The following is a 16320-nucleotide window of genomic DNA, read 5'->3' on the forward strand; positions in this document are numbered from 1 at the left end:
AGAAATGCCTCAATTCATACAATTATGACATATTATCTTTCACTATGTATGGGTTTGGTGACAAGTAGGGAAAACAGACAACATTTTGATGAATTCTGAGCTTTTCCCCAGTGTTACAATGTATGGTATCATTTATAATCTATGAAGAAAGCATAGAAATAGGAAAAGAAAATAGAAAAACAGGTAGGTTTTTGAAACTCATCATTTCTTGTGTCCAAAGATTGAGGGAAAAATAATATACTTATTAGCTAGGGAGGGATTTTGAGATTTTTTTTCCAGTCCGTCTCCACTTTTGGTAATATTTAACAGTATTCAATTACAGTTTTTCCAGTTGACTTTAAGACTTCTCTAGAGATAAGGTTTCCAAAACTCATTAGATAAACATTGGCTAATTTGTCCATGTTTATTAGTGCTTAAATCATTTGTTTTAATCACTTACTTGCGTCCTGCTTAGGGAGATACATACTGACTAAAAATTCCTTTAACTCATTTGTGAATTACCATTTCTTTAAAAAAAATTTTTTAATGTTTATTTATTTTTGAGAGAGAGAAAGACAAGGTGTGAGCAAGGGAGGGGAAGAAAGACACACACACACACACACACACACACACACACACACACACACACAGAATCCGCAGCAGGCTCCAGGCTCTGAGATGTTAGCACAGAGCCCGACGCAGGGCTTGAACTCACAAACTGTGAGATCATGACCAGATCCGAAGTCGGAGGCTTAACCGACTGAACCACCCAGGTGCCCCTGAGAATTACCATTTCTTATCCTATTCAGTAAATGTGGCTCAAAATTCATCCTCAAAATGTAACAATATAAGAATTTTTTTTTTACTCACATAAAATATGTTAAGTAGATGGGCCACACAAAGAGCCATAAGTAGTATTCTTGTACCTAATATATGAGTATATAGGCATATTTCTATCCCTGATGTCATTAGAGAATCCATAAAAATACATTAAAAATCATTTTCATGAACTCATATCCTGAACACAAATTGAACATTAGGATTCTATGGCTGGTGTCCCATGGGTTCATGTTTCCATTATGGTACCTAGGAATGCTTTATTTAACACAATCAGGCTGGACTTTCTCATTCATCTTTGGACAGCTCCACCTATTACACATATTCTACATGATCTGAGAAGCAGTCTAACCTCACACACCAACTTTATCATTTCCTGTTGATTCCTTTCTTAGAAGTGTGCTCTGAATTTGCTCAGGTCGTCCCTCCTTCTGAAGACCCTACTCAAGGCAGCCTTCACGTCCTTGTTCCTCCGTGTATAGATCAGTGGGTTCAGCATAGGAGTGACCACAGTGTACATGATGGCAGCGACCTGGTCCTGGTCCATGGAGCTGCCTGAGGTAGGGGATATGTAAATGAAGATAACAGGAGCATAGAAAAGAATGACCACCATGAAGTGAGAGGCACACGTGGACAGTGCTTTGTGGAGTGCACTACAGGAGTGGGTCTTGGAGAAAAGAGAGATGATTATGGAGAAGTAGGAGAGAAGTGTTAGGAAGAAGGGGCCCATGGCAATGGTCCCGGTAACCGTGTTGAGAAGCCACTGGTTGAGCTCCGTGTTCCCGCAGGCCAACTCCAGCAAAGGCTTGACATCACAGAAGAAGTGATGGATCTGATGAGAACCACAGAAGTTCAAGCGAGAGGTCATCATGGAGTGCAACAGGGCATGGAAAAAACCAATGGTCCAGACCGTGACAGCCATCTGGGTACAGAGCTGGTAATTCATGATGACAGAGTAATGCAGTGGCCTGCAGATGGCCACAAAGCGGTCAAAGGCCATCACGGCCAACAGCATGGCCTCCGTGCTGCCCAGGAAGTGGAAGAAGTGAAGCTGGCTTATGCATCCCAAGAAGGAAATTGCCTTGTGTGTAGAGAAGAAGTTCTCCAGCATCCTTGGCATTGTCACCGTGGAGTAGCAGATATCTAGACACGAGAGATTTCCCAGGAAGAAATACATGGGTAAATGGAGTCTTGGATCAGAGACGACAACCAGGAGGACTGCTCCATTGCCAACCACACTGACCATGTAAATTGCAAGGAAAACCACGAAGAGATAAGGCTGCAGTGCTTGGATGTCTGTGACTCCCAGGAGGAGAAATGCAGTGGCTGAGGTTTGATTCAGCATCGCTTAAGAGAAAGGATGAATTACTCTATGGAGCGTACCTCTGTTGAGAATCAGAGACTTTGCAGCTGAGGATTTTCCTGTCTACACAATGGTACCTTGAGGTTGAACATTATTGTTTTACACAGTTCCCACATCAGACCTTTTATAGGATTTGCCTCATTAAACTATTAGATATTATGGTGAACTGTTGGTTTTGGGCCATTGGTCCACCATTTTTTCCCTTTATTTGATTGTCATTAATATGTTTCTTTCTCCCAGAGACTCAGAGCGCGTAGCCAACCTACCATCTTCTCTGGCTGTGCACATCTACCTTCTGAGAAAACTTGAATGGGTGTCCAGACTGCTACCTCCAGACCTTGTAAGAAAGCCCCTGAAGGGTTTTTAATTAAGGAAAATAGACAAGGAGAGAATGAAAACAATGGAAGGAAATCTGAATGGAGATGCAGACATGGGGGTGCCTCCTACAAAAAGGGGATTTTTTTTCTAAGCTTGGGAAATCCCTGAGAGGAGAATAGAAAGATTTGATGTGAGAGGAATAAAGGAGTGGGTTGATGAGGCAGTACTTCTCCATAGCCTGGGGGATTCTACGCTGTAGAGTTGAAGGAATTTAGAGAACATACCTGATCTGTGCTGTACCTCTGTAAAAGGCTGGCTTCATGCAGGTCAGAGTAGCTTTCTTTGACAGTATGTTTTGCACACTGTTAATCCTACCTCTCCTGTGTAAGATACAAATGCTATGGCAAATATCATTTTGGGTTCTCTGACTCACCAAACAAAATTGGATCAAAAATTCATTTGGGGAAGAAACCTTTTTCTAACATTAAAGACGACTTGTCCTTACTCAGTCATTTATTTCACTGCAATTTTAATGCTGAGAGATTACATATTTACTCTGGAGAATATTTAGAGAAACAGGCCTCCTGAGGTGTGAATGAGATATGGCAATAAAAGTGTATGAAGAGTGGGGCACCTGGGTGGCGCAGTCGGTTAAGCGTCCGACTTCAGCCAGGTCACAATCTCGTGGTCCGTGAGTTCGAGCCCCGCGTCAGGCTCTGGGCTGATGGCTCAGAGCCTGGAGCCTGTTTCCGATTCTGTGTCTCCCTCTCTCTCTGCCCCTCCCCCGTTCATGCTCTGTCTCTCTCTGTCCCAAAAATAAATAAACGTTGAAAAAAAATTAAAAAAAAAAAAAGTGTATGAAGAGCCTTCACAATCCATAAATGCAATCAGGAATCCATCATAAAATAGGAAACCAGATCTAGATCTGGGAGCTTAGTTGCATATAAACAAGCATGCAGAAAATCTGGGGTCCTCTCAGCCCGAGTCCTAAGGCATTCTCTTACCTGATTGTCGGATTCACAGCCTGCCCAGCTTTTCAGGTTTACACTCCCCACAGCTGAGAATGGCAGGAAGATATTTGAAGTGAGTGTTCATATTGGGATTGCAGCATGAGCTCTTCATGTTCAGAAACGTCTTTGTCTCCTTCTGACATTCTTCCTGCCTCTCAGGAGCCACAGACCTTAGGCATATAAACACGGAGAGAGTGTCCCCTGGGTGTGAGCAGGATCGCTGTGAGAATAAACAGGATATTTTCCCACACATGAAATTCAAGACAATTCCTCTTGGGTGTTACTATCTTGAGTTCCATTGTTCCCCCTCCCCCTCCCCAGCCTAAAATTTTCTTTTCTATGTTTCTTCTTTATTTGTAGAGTCATGGACAGCACAATTGTCAGGGGCCTCCTCTGTTTTCTTAGTTCAATTACCTTTTCTTCCTTTGTCATCATGGGCACTTCCCTGGAAAAACTTTGTATAAAATGAAAGAAATCTGGCAAATTTTATTAAGGAATGGGGGCCGGTTATGTTCCATTGATCCATATAGAATGATGATAACCTTTAAAATTCTACGTATTCATTACTCTGATTCTATGGAAAACAAAGAGAGGAATGAGGAAAAGTGTGATTGCTTCTGTTTATTCTAAACCCAATTCTTCACTGTTGGTATTAGCACTAAATTAGTTTCTTTAAAATCGGGATACCAAAAGTCACATATCTCTCTAAGGAATGAGGCTGGTCTCTCCCATGTGTATCCCTACTTCTTTCTGAATCCTTCAGGTGAAAATATTCTGTGAGCCTCATCCAAGGAATATATGCAATGCTATCTATGCAAATTTTCTTATAACAATTATAAACACCACGTACCCTGTCCATCTTTGTGTTGAGATCCATTATTGTTGCTTTGCAGGAATTCATTGTAGGTTTATCACAATTAAATTCCTTGTTCACATATATGCTATAAATAGAAGGGAAATAACTTTTATTGTGCGCTTATTGTATTAGTTCTTATTCTGAGTTCCTTACAGGTGTTAGCTCTTTTTTTTTTCTTCCAAACACCCAGCAAGAGAAGTAGTAAAATCATCTCTCCTTATAAGAAAATGGGGGCTCAAATGATTTAAGTAATTTTGCTGTTTCCCCATGTTGTTGAGGAATCATCGACAAATATATCTGTATATGTGTCAAGTGTGCATGTGATGATTTGACTTCCCTGTATTGTCGTATGACCACCACCATGAAGGTAATGAACTCATCCATGGTTTCACATGTTGATGCTTGTGTGTGGAGAGAATGCTCAGGGTCTACTGTCAGCAAATTTCACTGCCGTTAAATGTGCCTGTGTTACAATCAATTGTGAAGCTGGGATTTAAACCAAGACTCCAGTTCTTCAGCTGACTGCAGTGTGGTCTAATTTCTTTCAAAATACCACCCACATCAACTTTATCTGAAGTTTCTACAGATGTCAAGAAATCCGGCATTTTGATGAAGTAACGAGGAACGATTTTCCTCTTTATGTGTTGTCTCTCTGAAGTCTTGTTTATAAATTATTTTCAAGTCAAAATGAAATAGTCTTGAACATTCTTTGATTGTATGGAAGCTTCATAGACATGCTGCAGCCACCATGGGCTCTGTGCCTGATTTGATGCTCTGTTTCACCATCTTGAAAGTCTCAGTAACTTTGAACGAGGAGCTCTGAATTTTTTAAATTTTTATCTATTTTTGAGAGAGAGAGAGAGAGAGAGAGAGAGAGAGCGAGTGAGCGAGTGTGGGCAGAGAGAGAGGGAGACACAGAATCTGAAGCAGGCTCCAGGCTCTGAGCTGTCAGCACAGAGCTTGACGCGGGGCTTGAACTCACAAGCCATGAGATCATGACCTGAGCCAAAGTCGGACACTCAACTAACTGAGCCACCCAGGTGCCCCAGAATTCTGTATTTTTATTTTGCTTTGAGCCCCACACATCATGTAACTCATTTGTTTATTAGAGTTTTACATTTGCTGTTTAGAACTATAGTCTTTTTTTTTTCTTCCAAGACTTTATTTAAATTCAAGGTAGTTTACATATAGTGTACTAGAATTTAGTGATTCATCACTTGTATACAACCTCCATTTCTCATCCCAACAAATGCCCTCCTAGTACCCATCCCCCACCCAGCCTATCCCCCACCTCCCCTCCATCAACCCTCAGTTTGTTCTCTGTATTTAAGAGTCTTTTAAGATTTAATCAAACAAATGCCTTCCTAGTACCCATCCCCCACCCAGCCTATCCCCCACCTCCCCTTCTTCAACCCTCACTTTGTCCTCTGTATTTAAGAGTCTTTTAAGATTTTATTTACTGTTATTGTCTTATTTTGCCTTCCTTTTCCCTATGCTCATCTGTTTGTTTCTTAAAATCCACATATGAGTGAAATCATATGGTATTTTTCTTTCTCTGACTGACTTATTTTGCTTAGCGTTATACACTCTAGTCCTATGTCTTTATAAATGGCAAAGTTTCATTAATTTTTATTGCTGAGTAATATTCCATTGTATATACACCACATCTTCTTTATCCATTCATCAGTCAGTGGACATTTTTGCTCTTTCCATAATTTGATTATTGTTGATAGTGCTGCTATAAACATTGGGGTGCATGTGCCCCTTCAAATCAGCATCTTTGTATCCTTTGTATAAACACCTAATAGTGCAATTGTTGAGTCGTAGGCTAGTTCTATTTTTAACTTTTTCAGGAACATCCATACTGTTTCCCAGAATGGCTGCACCAGTTTACATTTCTACCAACAGTGCAAAAGTGTTCCCCTTTCTCAATATTCTCACCAACACCTGTTGTTTCCTGTGTTGTTAATGTTAGCCATTCTGACTGGCATGAAATGATACCTCATTGTAGTTTTGATTTGTGTTTTCCTGATGATGAATGATGTTGAACATATTTTCTTTCATGCGTTAGCCATATGGATGTCTTCTTTGGAGAAGTGTGTGTTTATGTCTTCTGCACAGTTTAACTGGATTATGTGTTCTTTGGGTGTTGAGTTTGATAAGATCTTTATAGATTTTGGATACCAGCCCTTTATCTGATATGTCATTTGCAAATATCTTCTCCTATTCCATCAGCTGCCTTTTAGTTTTGTTGTTTTCTTTGCTTTTTATCTTGATGAGACCCAGTAGTCCATTTTTGCTTTTGTTTTCCTTAACTCCGTGGACGTATCTAGTAAGAAGTTGCTACAACTGAGGTCAGAGAGGTTTCTGCCTGTTTCCTACTCTATGATTTTGATGCTTTCTGTCTCACATTTAGGTATTTCACCCATTTTGAGTTAACAAAATGTAAGAAAGTGGTCCAGGTTTATTCTGTATGTCACTGTCCAGTTTTCCCAGCACCATTTGCTGAGGAGATGGTCTTTATTCCATTGGATATTCTTTCCTTCTTTGTCAAAGATTGGTTTGCCATATGTTTGTAGGTCCATTTCTGGGTTTTCTATTCTGTTCCATCTATCTGAGTGTCCGTTTTTGTGCCAGTAACATACTGTTTTGATGATTACAGCTTTGTAATACATCTTGATGTCTGGGATAGTGATGTTTCCAGCTTTGGTTTTCTTTTTCAAGATTGTTTTGGCTCTTCAGGGTCTTTTGTGGTTCCATACAAATTTTAGGATTGTTTGTTCTAGCTCTGTCAAGAATTCTGGTGTTACTTTGATAGGGATTGGATTTCATGTGTAGATTGCTTTGGGTAGTATCAACATTTTAACAACACTTGTTCTTCAAATCTATGAGCATGGAATGTTTTTCTATTTTTTTAAAAAAAAATTGAATATTTTTGAAAGAGAGAGAGAGACAGAACATGATCAGGGGAGGATCGGAGAGAAAGGGAGACACAGAATCCATGGTGGGTTCCAGGCTCTGAGTTGTCAGCACAGAGCCCAACGTGGGGTTTGAACTCGAAAACCATGAGATCATGACCTGAGCCGAAGTTGGATGCTTTAGCGACTGAGCCACCCAGGCGCCCCACATAGAATGTTTTTCTATTTCATTGTGTCTTCTTCAATTTCTTTCAGATGTATTCTGTAGTTTTCAGAGTACAGCTCTTTTACCTTTTTAGTTAGGTTTATTCCTAGGTATGTCATAGTTTTTGGTGTAATTATGAATGGAATTGATTCCTTGATTTCTCTTTCTGCTGGTTCATTATTGGTGTATAGAAATGCAACAGTTTCTGTATGTTGATTTTATATCCTGCAACTTTGTTGAATTCATGTATCAGTTCTAGGAATTTTTTGGTGCAATCTTTTGAGTTTTCCACAAAGAGATCATGTTGTCTGCAAAGAGCAAAAGCTTGACTTCTTCCTTGCCAATTTGGATGCCTTTTATTTATTTATTTTTTTGTTTCTGATTGCTGAGGCTAGGACTATCCAACAAGAAGATCTAACAATGGTAAATATTTATGTCCCCAACTTGAAGGAATCTAATTACATAAATCAGTTAAGACCAAATTTACAGAAACTCATTGATGATAATACAATAATAGTAAGGATTTAACACCCTACTTGTAGCAATGGACAGATCATCTAAGCATAAAATCAACAAAGAAGCAATGACTTTGAATTACACATTGGACCAGATGGACTTAACAGATATATCAGAACATTTCATCCTAAAGCAGTAAGGTACACATTCTTTTGAAGTGCCCATGGAACTTTCTATAGAACAGATCACATACTGGGTCACAAATCAGGCCTCAATGAGTGCAAAAGGATTGAGATCATCCCATGCATATTTAGACCTTATGAAACTCAAAGTCAACCACATGAAAAAAATAAAACTTGGAAATATAACCAATACATTGAGGTTAAAGAACATCCTATTAAATGATGTATGGGTTAACCAGGAAATTGAAGAAGAAATAAAAAAAAATACATGGAAGCCAATGAAAATGAAAATGCCATAGTCCTCAACCTCTGGGCTGCAGCAAAAGCAGTTATAAGAAGGAAGTATATAGCAATTCAGATCTTCCTCAAGAAGGAACAAAAGTCTGAAATGTACAACCTAACCTTACATCTAAAGAAGCTGGAAAAAGAACAACAAATAAAGGGCAAAAACCAGCAGAAGGAGGGAAATAATAAAGATTAAAGCTGAAATAAATGACATGGAAATCAAAATAATAGTAGAAGAGATAAACAAAATGAGGAATTTTTTGAAAGAATTAACAAAACTGATAACCCCCTAGCCAGTCTTCTCAAAAGAAAATAGAAAGAACCCAAATAGATGAAATCACGAATGAAAGAGGATAGATCACACCCAACACCACAGAAATACAAAAAAATTGTAAGAGAATATTATGAGCAATTAATGTCAACAATTTGGGAAATCTGGAAGAGATGGATAAATTCATAGAAACATATAAACTACTGAAACTTAAACAGGAAAAAATAGAAAATTTGAACAGATTCATAGTTGGTAAAGAAATTGAATTAGTAATCAAAAATCTCCAAACAAACAAGAGTCCAGGGCCAAATGGCCTCCCAGGGGAATTCTACCAGACATTTAAAGAAGAATTAATACCTATAGTTTTGAAACTGTTCCAAAAAATAGAAATGGAAGGAAAACTTCCAAACTAATTATATGAGGCCAGAAATACCTTGATTCCAAAAGCAGACAAAGACCCCACTAAAAAGGAGAACCACAGAGCAATATCCCTTTTGAACATCGACACAAAAGTTCTGAACTCTATACAGCTAATTGAATTCAAGAGTACATTAAAAGAATTATTCACCACAATCAAGTGGGATTTATTCCTGGGATGCAGGGCTTGTTCAATATTAGCAAATCAATCACTGTGGTGCACCACAATGAGAAAAGAGAGAATAAGAACCATATGGTTCTCTCAATAGATGCAAGAAAAACATTTGAGAAAATACAGCATTCTTTCTTGATAAAAACCTCCAGTAAGTAGGGATAGAAGAACATAACTCAAGATCATAAAGGCCATATACAAAAGACCCACAGCTAATATCATCCTCAATGTGGAAAAACTTTGAGCTGTACCCCTAAGGTTGGATACACAGCAGGGATATCCACTCTCACCACTGTTATTCAACATGGAACTATAGACTGTTTACATGCTGTGAGAGTATCAGCCAGACCTGGCTCTACTTTGTATCTCTGCAGACACACTAGTGATCCTTTCTTCACAAATGTGATACCAGCTCCAAAAATCCCAAGTTCCCTCCTATACATAACCTATTCTTCCACTTTCCCCCCATTGAACAAACTATATATTAATTAATATTGTTTTATTTTAGGTCTTCTTATCTTATAGAATGTTCTTTTAAAAAATGTCTTGAGGCTGGAAAACAGTGTGGAGATTCCTCAAAAAATTAAAAATAGAACTACCCTATGACCCAGCAATAGCACTGCTAGGAATTTACGCAAGTGATACAGGAGTGCTGATTCATAGGAACACATGTACCCCAATGTTTATAGCAGTGCTTTCAACAATAGCCAAATTATGGAAAGAGTCTAAATGTCCATCAACTGATGAATGGATAAAGAAGATGTGGTTTATCCACACTCAGATATCACCTCACGCCAGTCAGAGTGGCCAAAATGAACAAATCAGGAGACTATAGATGCTGGCGAGGATGTGGAGAAATGGGAACCCTCTTGCACTGTTGGTGGGAATGCAAATTGGTGCAGCCACTCTGGAAAGCAGTGTGGAGGTTCCTCAGAAAATTAAAAATAGACCTACCCTATGACCCAGCAATAGCACTGCTAGGAATTTACCCAAGGGATACAGGAGTACTGATGCATAGGAGCACTTGTACCCCAATGTTTATAGCAGCACTCTCAACAATAGCCAAATTATGGAAAGAGCCTAAATGTCCATCAACTGATGAATGGATAAAGAAATTGTGGTTTATATACACAATGGAGTACTACATGGCAATGAGAAAGAACGAAATATGGCCCTTTGTAGCAACGTGGATGGAACTGGAGAGTGTGATGCTAGGTGAAATAAGCCATACAGAGAAAGACAGATACCATATGGTTTCACTCTTATGTGGATCCTGAGAAACTTAACAGAAACCCATGGAGGAGGGGAAGGAAAAAAAAGAGGTTAGAGTGGGAGAGAGCCAAAGCATAAGAGACTCTTAAAAACTGAGAACAAACTGAGGGTTGATGGGGGGTGGGAGGGAGGGGAGGGTGGGTGATGGGTATTGAGGAGGGCACCTTTTGGGATGAGCACTGGGTGTTGTATGGAAACCAATTTGACAATAAATTTCATATATTGAAAAAAAAAAGAACATGTGGTTTATATATACAATGGAATACTACTTGGCAATGAGAAAGAATAAAATCATGCCATTTGCAGCAATGTAGATGGAACTGGAGGGTATTATGCTAAGTGAAATAAATCAGTCAGAGAAAGACAGATATCATATGTTTTCACTCATATGTGGATCTTAAGAAAGTTAACAGAAGACTATGGGGGATGGGAAGGGGGAAAAATAGTTACAAACAGAAAAGGAGGGAGGCAAAGCATAAGAGATTCTTAAATACAGAGAACAAACTGAGGGTTGATGGGGTGTGGGGGAGAGGGAAAAGTGGGTGATGGGCATTGAGGAGGGCACTTGTTGGGATAAGAACTGGGTGTTGTATGTAAGCCAATTGGACAATAAATTATATTTAAAAAATAAAATATAAAAATGAGGACCTTTGATCACTTCCCAAGTGATTTCAATGTTCTAGGCAACTTTGTTTATAGAAGACAAAGCTAAGGTCATCACATGTAATGAGTTAAAATGGAGATACTCGGGTAAAGCCAGGAATCTTGAAAGGTGAAATTGTAGTGAAAGCCTACCCACTACAGAAAGATGCTGTTTCCATAATTTGGCTATTGTAAATAATGTTGGCTATAAGTATAGGTGTGCATGTATTTCTTTGAATTAGTGCTTTTAAAAACTTCTGGATAAAAATAGTGTGATTACTGGATAATAGGGTAGTTGTATTTTTAACCATTTGAGGAACCTCCATACTGTTTCCCAGAGTGGCTGCACCAGTTTGCATCCCCACCAACAGTGCAAAAGGGTTCTCTTTTTCTGCAACCTGGCCAACATCTGTTGTTTCCTGTGTCATTAATTTTAGCCATTCTGACAGGTGTGAAGTCATATCTCATCGTAGTTTTGATTTGTATTCCTTGATTTTGAGTAGTGTTGACCATCTTTTCATGTGTTTATTGGCCATCTGGATGTCTTCTTTGGAGAAATGTATGTTCATATTTGCTGCCCATTTTTAGGTTGTTTTATATGTGTTTTGGGTGTTGAGTTTTATAAATTTTTTAATGTTTATTTTTATTTTTGAGAGAGAGAGACAGAGCAAGAGCAGGGGAGGGGAAGGGAGAGGAGACACAGGATCCCAGCAGGCTCCAGGCTCTCAACTGTCAACACAAAGCCTGACATGGGGCTTGAACTCATGAACCACGAGATCATGACCTGAGTCGAAGTTGTCACTTAACTAACTGAGCTATACAGGCACCCCTAGGTGTTGAGTTTTATAAGTTCTTTATATATTTTGGACACAATTCCTTTATCAGATATGTCATTTTCAAATATCTTCTTCCATTCCATAGGTTGCCTTTTAGTTTTGTTGATTTTTTTCTTTACTGTGCAGAAGCTTTTTATTTTGATGATGTCCCAATAGTTTATATTTTCTCTTATTTCCCTTGCCTCAGAAGACATATCTAGTAAGAAACTGCTACAGCTGATGTCAGAATAATTACTGCTTGTCCTCTGTTCTAGGACCTTTATGGTTTCAGGCCTCATATTTATGTCTTTAGTGCCTTTTGAATTTATTTTTGTGTATGGTGTAAGAATGTGGCCTACTTTCCTTCTCTTGTGTATAGCCGTCCAATATTCTAAAAAGCATTTTTTGAAGTTACTGTGTTTTCCCCATTGGATGTTCTTTCCTGCTTTTCAAAGATTAATTAGTTTTTTAATTTTTATTTTTTCCAAAGCTGTTCCAGAATTCATTTATGTATTTTATTCCGGAATTTACTTGTGTATGTTTCTTTCTGTATTTCACATATACTACCCATATACATTAGAGAAATCAAGGAAAAAATTGTCTTTCATTTTCCTTTCTGCCTCCTCCCTTCTCCTGACATGAAATAGAATTAAATTCTTTTTTTTTTGCTTTTATGTTATTATTATTATTTTTTAAAATTACATCCAAATTAATTACCATATAGTACAACAATGATTTCAGGAGTAGATTCCTTAATGCCCCTTACCCATTTAGCCAACCCCCCTCCCATAACCCGTCCATTAACCCTCAGTTTGTACTCCATATGTATGAGTCTTTTATGTTTTGTCCCCCTCCCTGTTTTTATATTATTTTCATTTCCCTTCCCTTATGTTCATATGTTTTGTCTCTTAAAGTCCTCATATGAGCGAAGTCATATGATATCTGTCTTTCTCTGACTGACTAATTTCACTTAGCATAATACCCTCCAGTTCTATCCACACAGTTGCAAATGGCAGGATTTCATTCTTTTTGACTGCTAATACTTCATTGTGTATACATATATACCACATCTTCTTTATTCATTCATCCATCTATGGACATTTGGGCTCTTTCCATACTTTGGCTATTGTTGATAGTGCTGCTATGAACATGGGGGTGCATGTGTCCCTTTGAAACATCACACCTGTTTCCCGTGGATAAATGCCTAGTAGTGCAATTGCTGGGTCGTAGGGTAGTTCTATTTTTAGTTTTTTGAGGAACCTCCATACTGTTTTCCAGAGTGGTCGCACCAGCTTGCATTGCCACCAACAATGCAAAAGATATCCTCTTTCTCCGCATCCTCACCAACATCTGTTGTTGCCTGAGTTGTTAATGTTAGCCATTCTGACAGGTGTGTGGTGGTATCTCATTGTGGTTTTGATTTGTATTTCCCTGATGATGAGTGATGTGGAGCATTTTTTCATGTGTCAGTTGGCCATCTGGATGTCTTCCTTGGAGAAGTGTCTATTCATGTCTTTTGCCCATTTCTTCACTGGATTATTTGTTTTTTTGGTGTTGAGTTTGGTAAGTTCTTTACAGACTTTGGATACTAACCCTTTATCTGATATGTCATTTGCAAATATCTTCTCCCATTCTGTTTGTTGCCTTTTAGTTTTGCTGATTGTTTCCTTCACTGTGCAGAAGCTTTTTATTTTGATGAGGTCCCAGTAGTTCATTTTTGCTTTTGTTTCCCTTGCCTCTGGAGACGTGTTGAGTAAGAAATTGCTGACGCCATGATCAAAGAGGTTTTTGCCTGCTTTTTCCTTGAGGATTTTGATGGCTTCCTGTCTTACGTTTAGGTCTTTCATCCATTTTGAGTTTATTTTTGTGTATGGTGTAAGAAAGTGGTCCAGGTTCATTCTTCTGCATGTCACTGTCCGGTTTTCCCAGCACCACTTGCTGAAGAGATTGTCTTTATTCCATTGGATATTCTTTCCTGCTTTGTCAAAGATTAGTTGGCCAGATGTTTGTGAGTCCATTTCTGGGTTCTCTATTCTGTTCCATTGATCTGAGTGTCTGTTCTTGTGCCAGTACCATACTGTCTTGATAGCTACTATGAAAATTGACCTCCTCCTGGTCGGTTTGGATGCCTTTCATTTCTTTGTGTTGTCTGATTGCAGAGGCTAAGACTTCCAATACTATGTTGAGTAACAGTGGCGAGAGTGGACATCCCTGTCTTGTCCCTGACCTTAGGGGGAAAGCTCTCAGTTTTTCCCCATTGAGGATGATATTAGTGTTGGGTCGCTCATATATGGCTTTTACGATCTCGAGGTATGATCCTTTTATCCCTACTTTCTTGAGGGCTTTTATCAAGAAAGGATGTTGTATTTTGTCAAATGCTTCCTCTGCATCTATTGAGAGGATCATATCGTTCTTGTCCTTTCTTTTATTGACGTGATGAATCCTGTTAATTGTTTTGCGGATATTGAACCAGCCCTGCATCCCAGATATAAATCCCACTTGGTCATGGTGAATAATTTTTTTTAATGTATTGTTGGATCCGGTTGGCTAATATCTTGTTGAGGATTTTTGCATCCATGTTCATCAGGGAAATTGGTCTATAGTTCTCCTTTTTAGTGGGGTCTCTGTCTGGTTTTGGAATCAAGGTAATGCTGGCTTCATAGAAAGAGTTTGGATGTTTTTCTTCCATTTCTATTTTTTGGAACACCTTCAAGAGAATAGGTGTTAACTCTTCCTTAAATGTTTGGTAGAATTCCCCTGGAAAGCTGTCTGGCCCTGGACTCTTGTTTTTTGAGAGATTTTTGATCACTAATTCGATTTCCTTACTGGTTATGGGTCTGTTCAAATTTTCTATTTCTTCCTGTTTCAGTTTTGGTAGTGTATACATTTCTAGGAATTTGTCCATTTCTTCCAGATTGCCCATGTTATTGGCATATAATTGCTCATAATATTCTCTTATTATTGTTTTTATTTCTGTTGTGTTGTTTGTGATTTCTCCTCTTTCATTCTTGATTTTACTTATTTGGGTCCTTTCCTTTTTCTTCTTGATCAAACTGGCTAGTGGTTTATCAATTTTGTTAATTCTTTCAAAGAACCTGCTTCTGGTTTCTTTGATCGGTTCTACTGTTTTTTGTTTGTTTGTTTGTTTGTTTGTTTGTTTTTTGGTTTCAATAGCATTAATTTCTGCTCTAATCTTTATTATTTCCTGTCTTCTGCTGGTTTTGGGTTTTATTTGCTGTTCTTTTTCCAGCTCCTTAAGGCGTAAGGTTAGGTTGTGTATCTGAGATCTTTCTTCCTTCTTTAGGAAGGCCTGGATTGCTATATACTTTCCTCTTATGATGGCCTTTGCTCTGTCCCAGAGGTTTTGGGTTGTGGTGGTGTCAATTTCATTGACTTCCATGTACTTTTTCATTTCCTCTTTAACTGCTTGGTTAGCCCATTCATTCTTTAGTAGGATGTTCTTCAGTCTCCAAGTATTTCCTACCTTTCCAAATTTTTTTGTGGTTCATTTCGAGTTTCATAGCATTGTGGTCTGAAAATATGCATGGTATGATCTCGATCTTTTTGTACTTACTTAGGGCTGATTTGTGTCCCAGTATATGGTCTATTCTGGAGAACGTTCTATGTGCACTGGAGAAGAATGTATATTCTGCTGCTTTAGGATGAAATGTTCTGAATATATCTGTGAAGTCCATCTGGTCCAGTGTGTCATTCAAAGCCATTGTTTCCTTGTTGATTTTTTGATTAGATGATGTGTCCATTGTTGTGAGTGGGGTGTTAAAGTCTCCTACTATTATGCTATTACTATCGATGAGTTTCTTTATGTGTGTGGTTGATTTATATATTTGTGTGCTCTCACATTTGGCACATAAATGTTTACAATTGTTAGGTCTTCTTGGTGGATAAACCCCTTGATTATGATATAATGCCCTTCTGCATCTCTTGATACAGTCTTTATTTTAATGTCTAGATTAAAAAACATTAAAAAATGAAAAAAATTTAAAAAATGAAGTCTAGATTGTCTCATGTAAGTATGGCCACTCCAGGTTTCTTTTGTTGAACATTAGCATGATAGATGGTTCTCCATCCCCTTATTTTCAATCTGTAGGTGTCTTTAGGTCTAAAGTGGGTCTCTTGTAGACAGCATATAGATGAATCTTGTTTTCTTATCTATTCTGTTACCCTATGTCTTTTGATTGGAGCATTGAGTCCATTGTCGTTTAGAATGAGTACTGAAGGATATGAATCTATTGCCATTATGATGTTTGTAGAGGTGGAGTTTCTGGTGGTGTTCTCTCGTCCTTTCTAATCTTTTGTTGCTT

At 38.4% G+C, this 16320-nt stretch overlaps 1 protein-coding gene across 1 annotated transcript; it reads right to left on the reverse strand.

Moving 5' to 3' along the window:
• Window positions 1–1207: 1207 nt before the first annotated feature.
• LOC115514857 (olfactory receptor 12D2-like) lies at window positions 1208–2188 on the reverse strand. Its single transcript, XM_030317037.1, has one exon. The coding sequence runs from the start codon at window positions 2159–2161 to the stop codon at window positions 1208–1210; it is 954 nt and encodes a 317-aa protein (XP_030172897.1). The 5' UTR covers window positions 2162–2188.
• Between the last annotated feature and the right edge of the window lie 14132 nt (window positions 2189–16320).

The sequence above is a fragment of the Lynx canadensis genome, chromosome B2 (assembly GCF_007474595.2).
Source record: "Lynx canadensis isolate LIC74 chromosome B2, mLynCan4.pri.v2, whole genome shotgun sequence".
Lineage (NCBI taxonomy): Eukaryota > Metazoa > Chordata > Mammalia > Carnivora > Felidae > Lynx > Lynx canadensis.

Coding starts and splice junctions, on each gene's coding strand:
- LOC115514857 (XM_030317037.1), bottom strand. CDS start 2,161: ATGCTGAATCAAACCTCAGCCACTGCATTTCTCCTCCTGGGAGTCACA.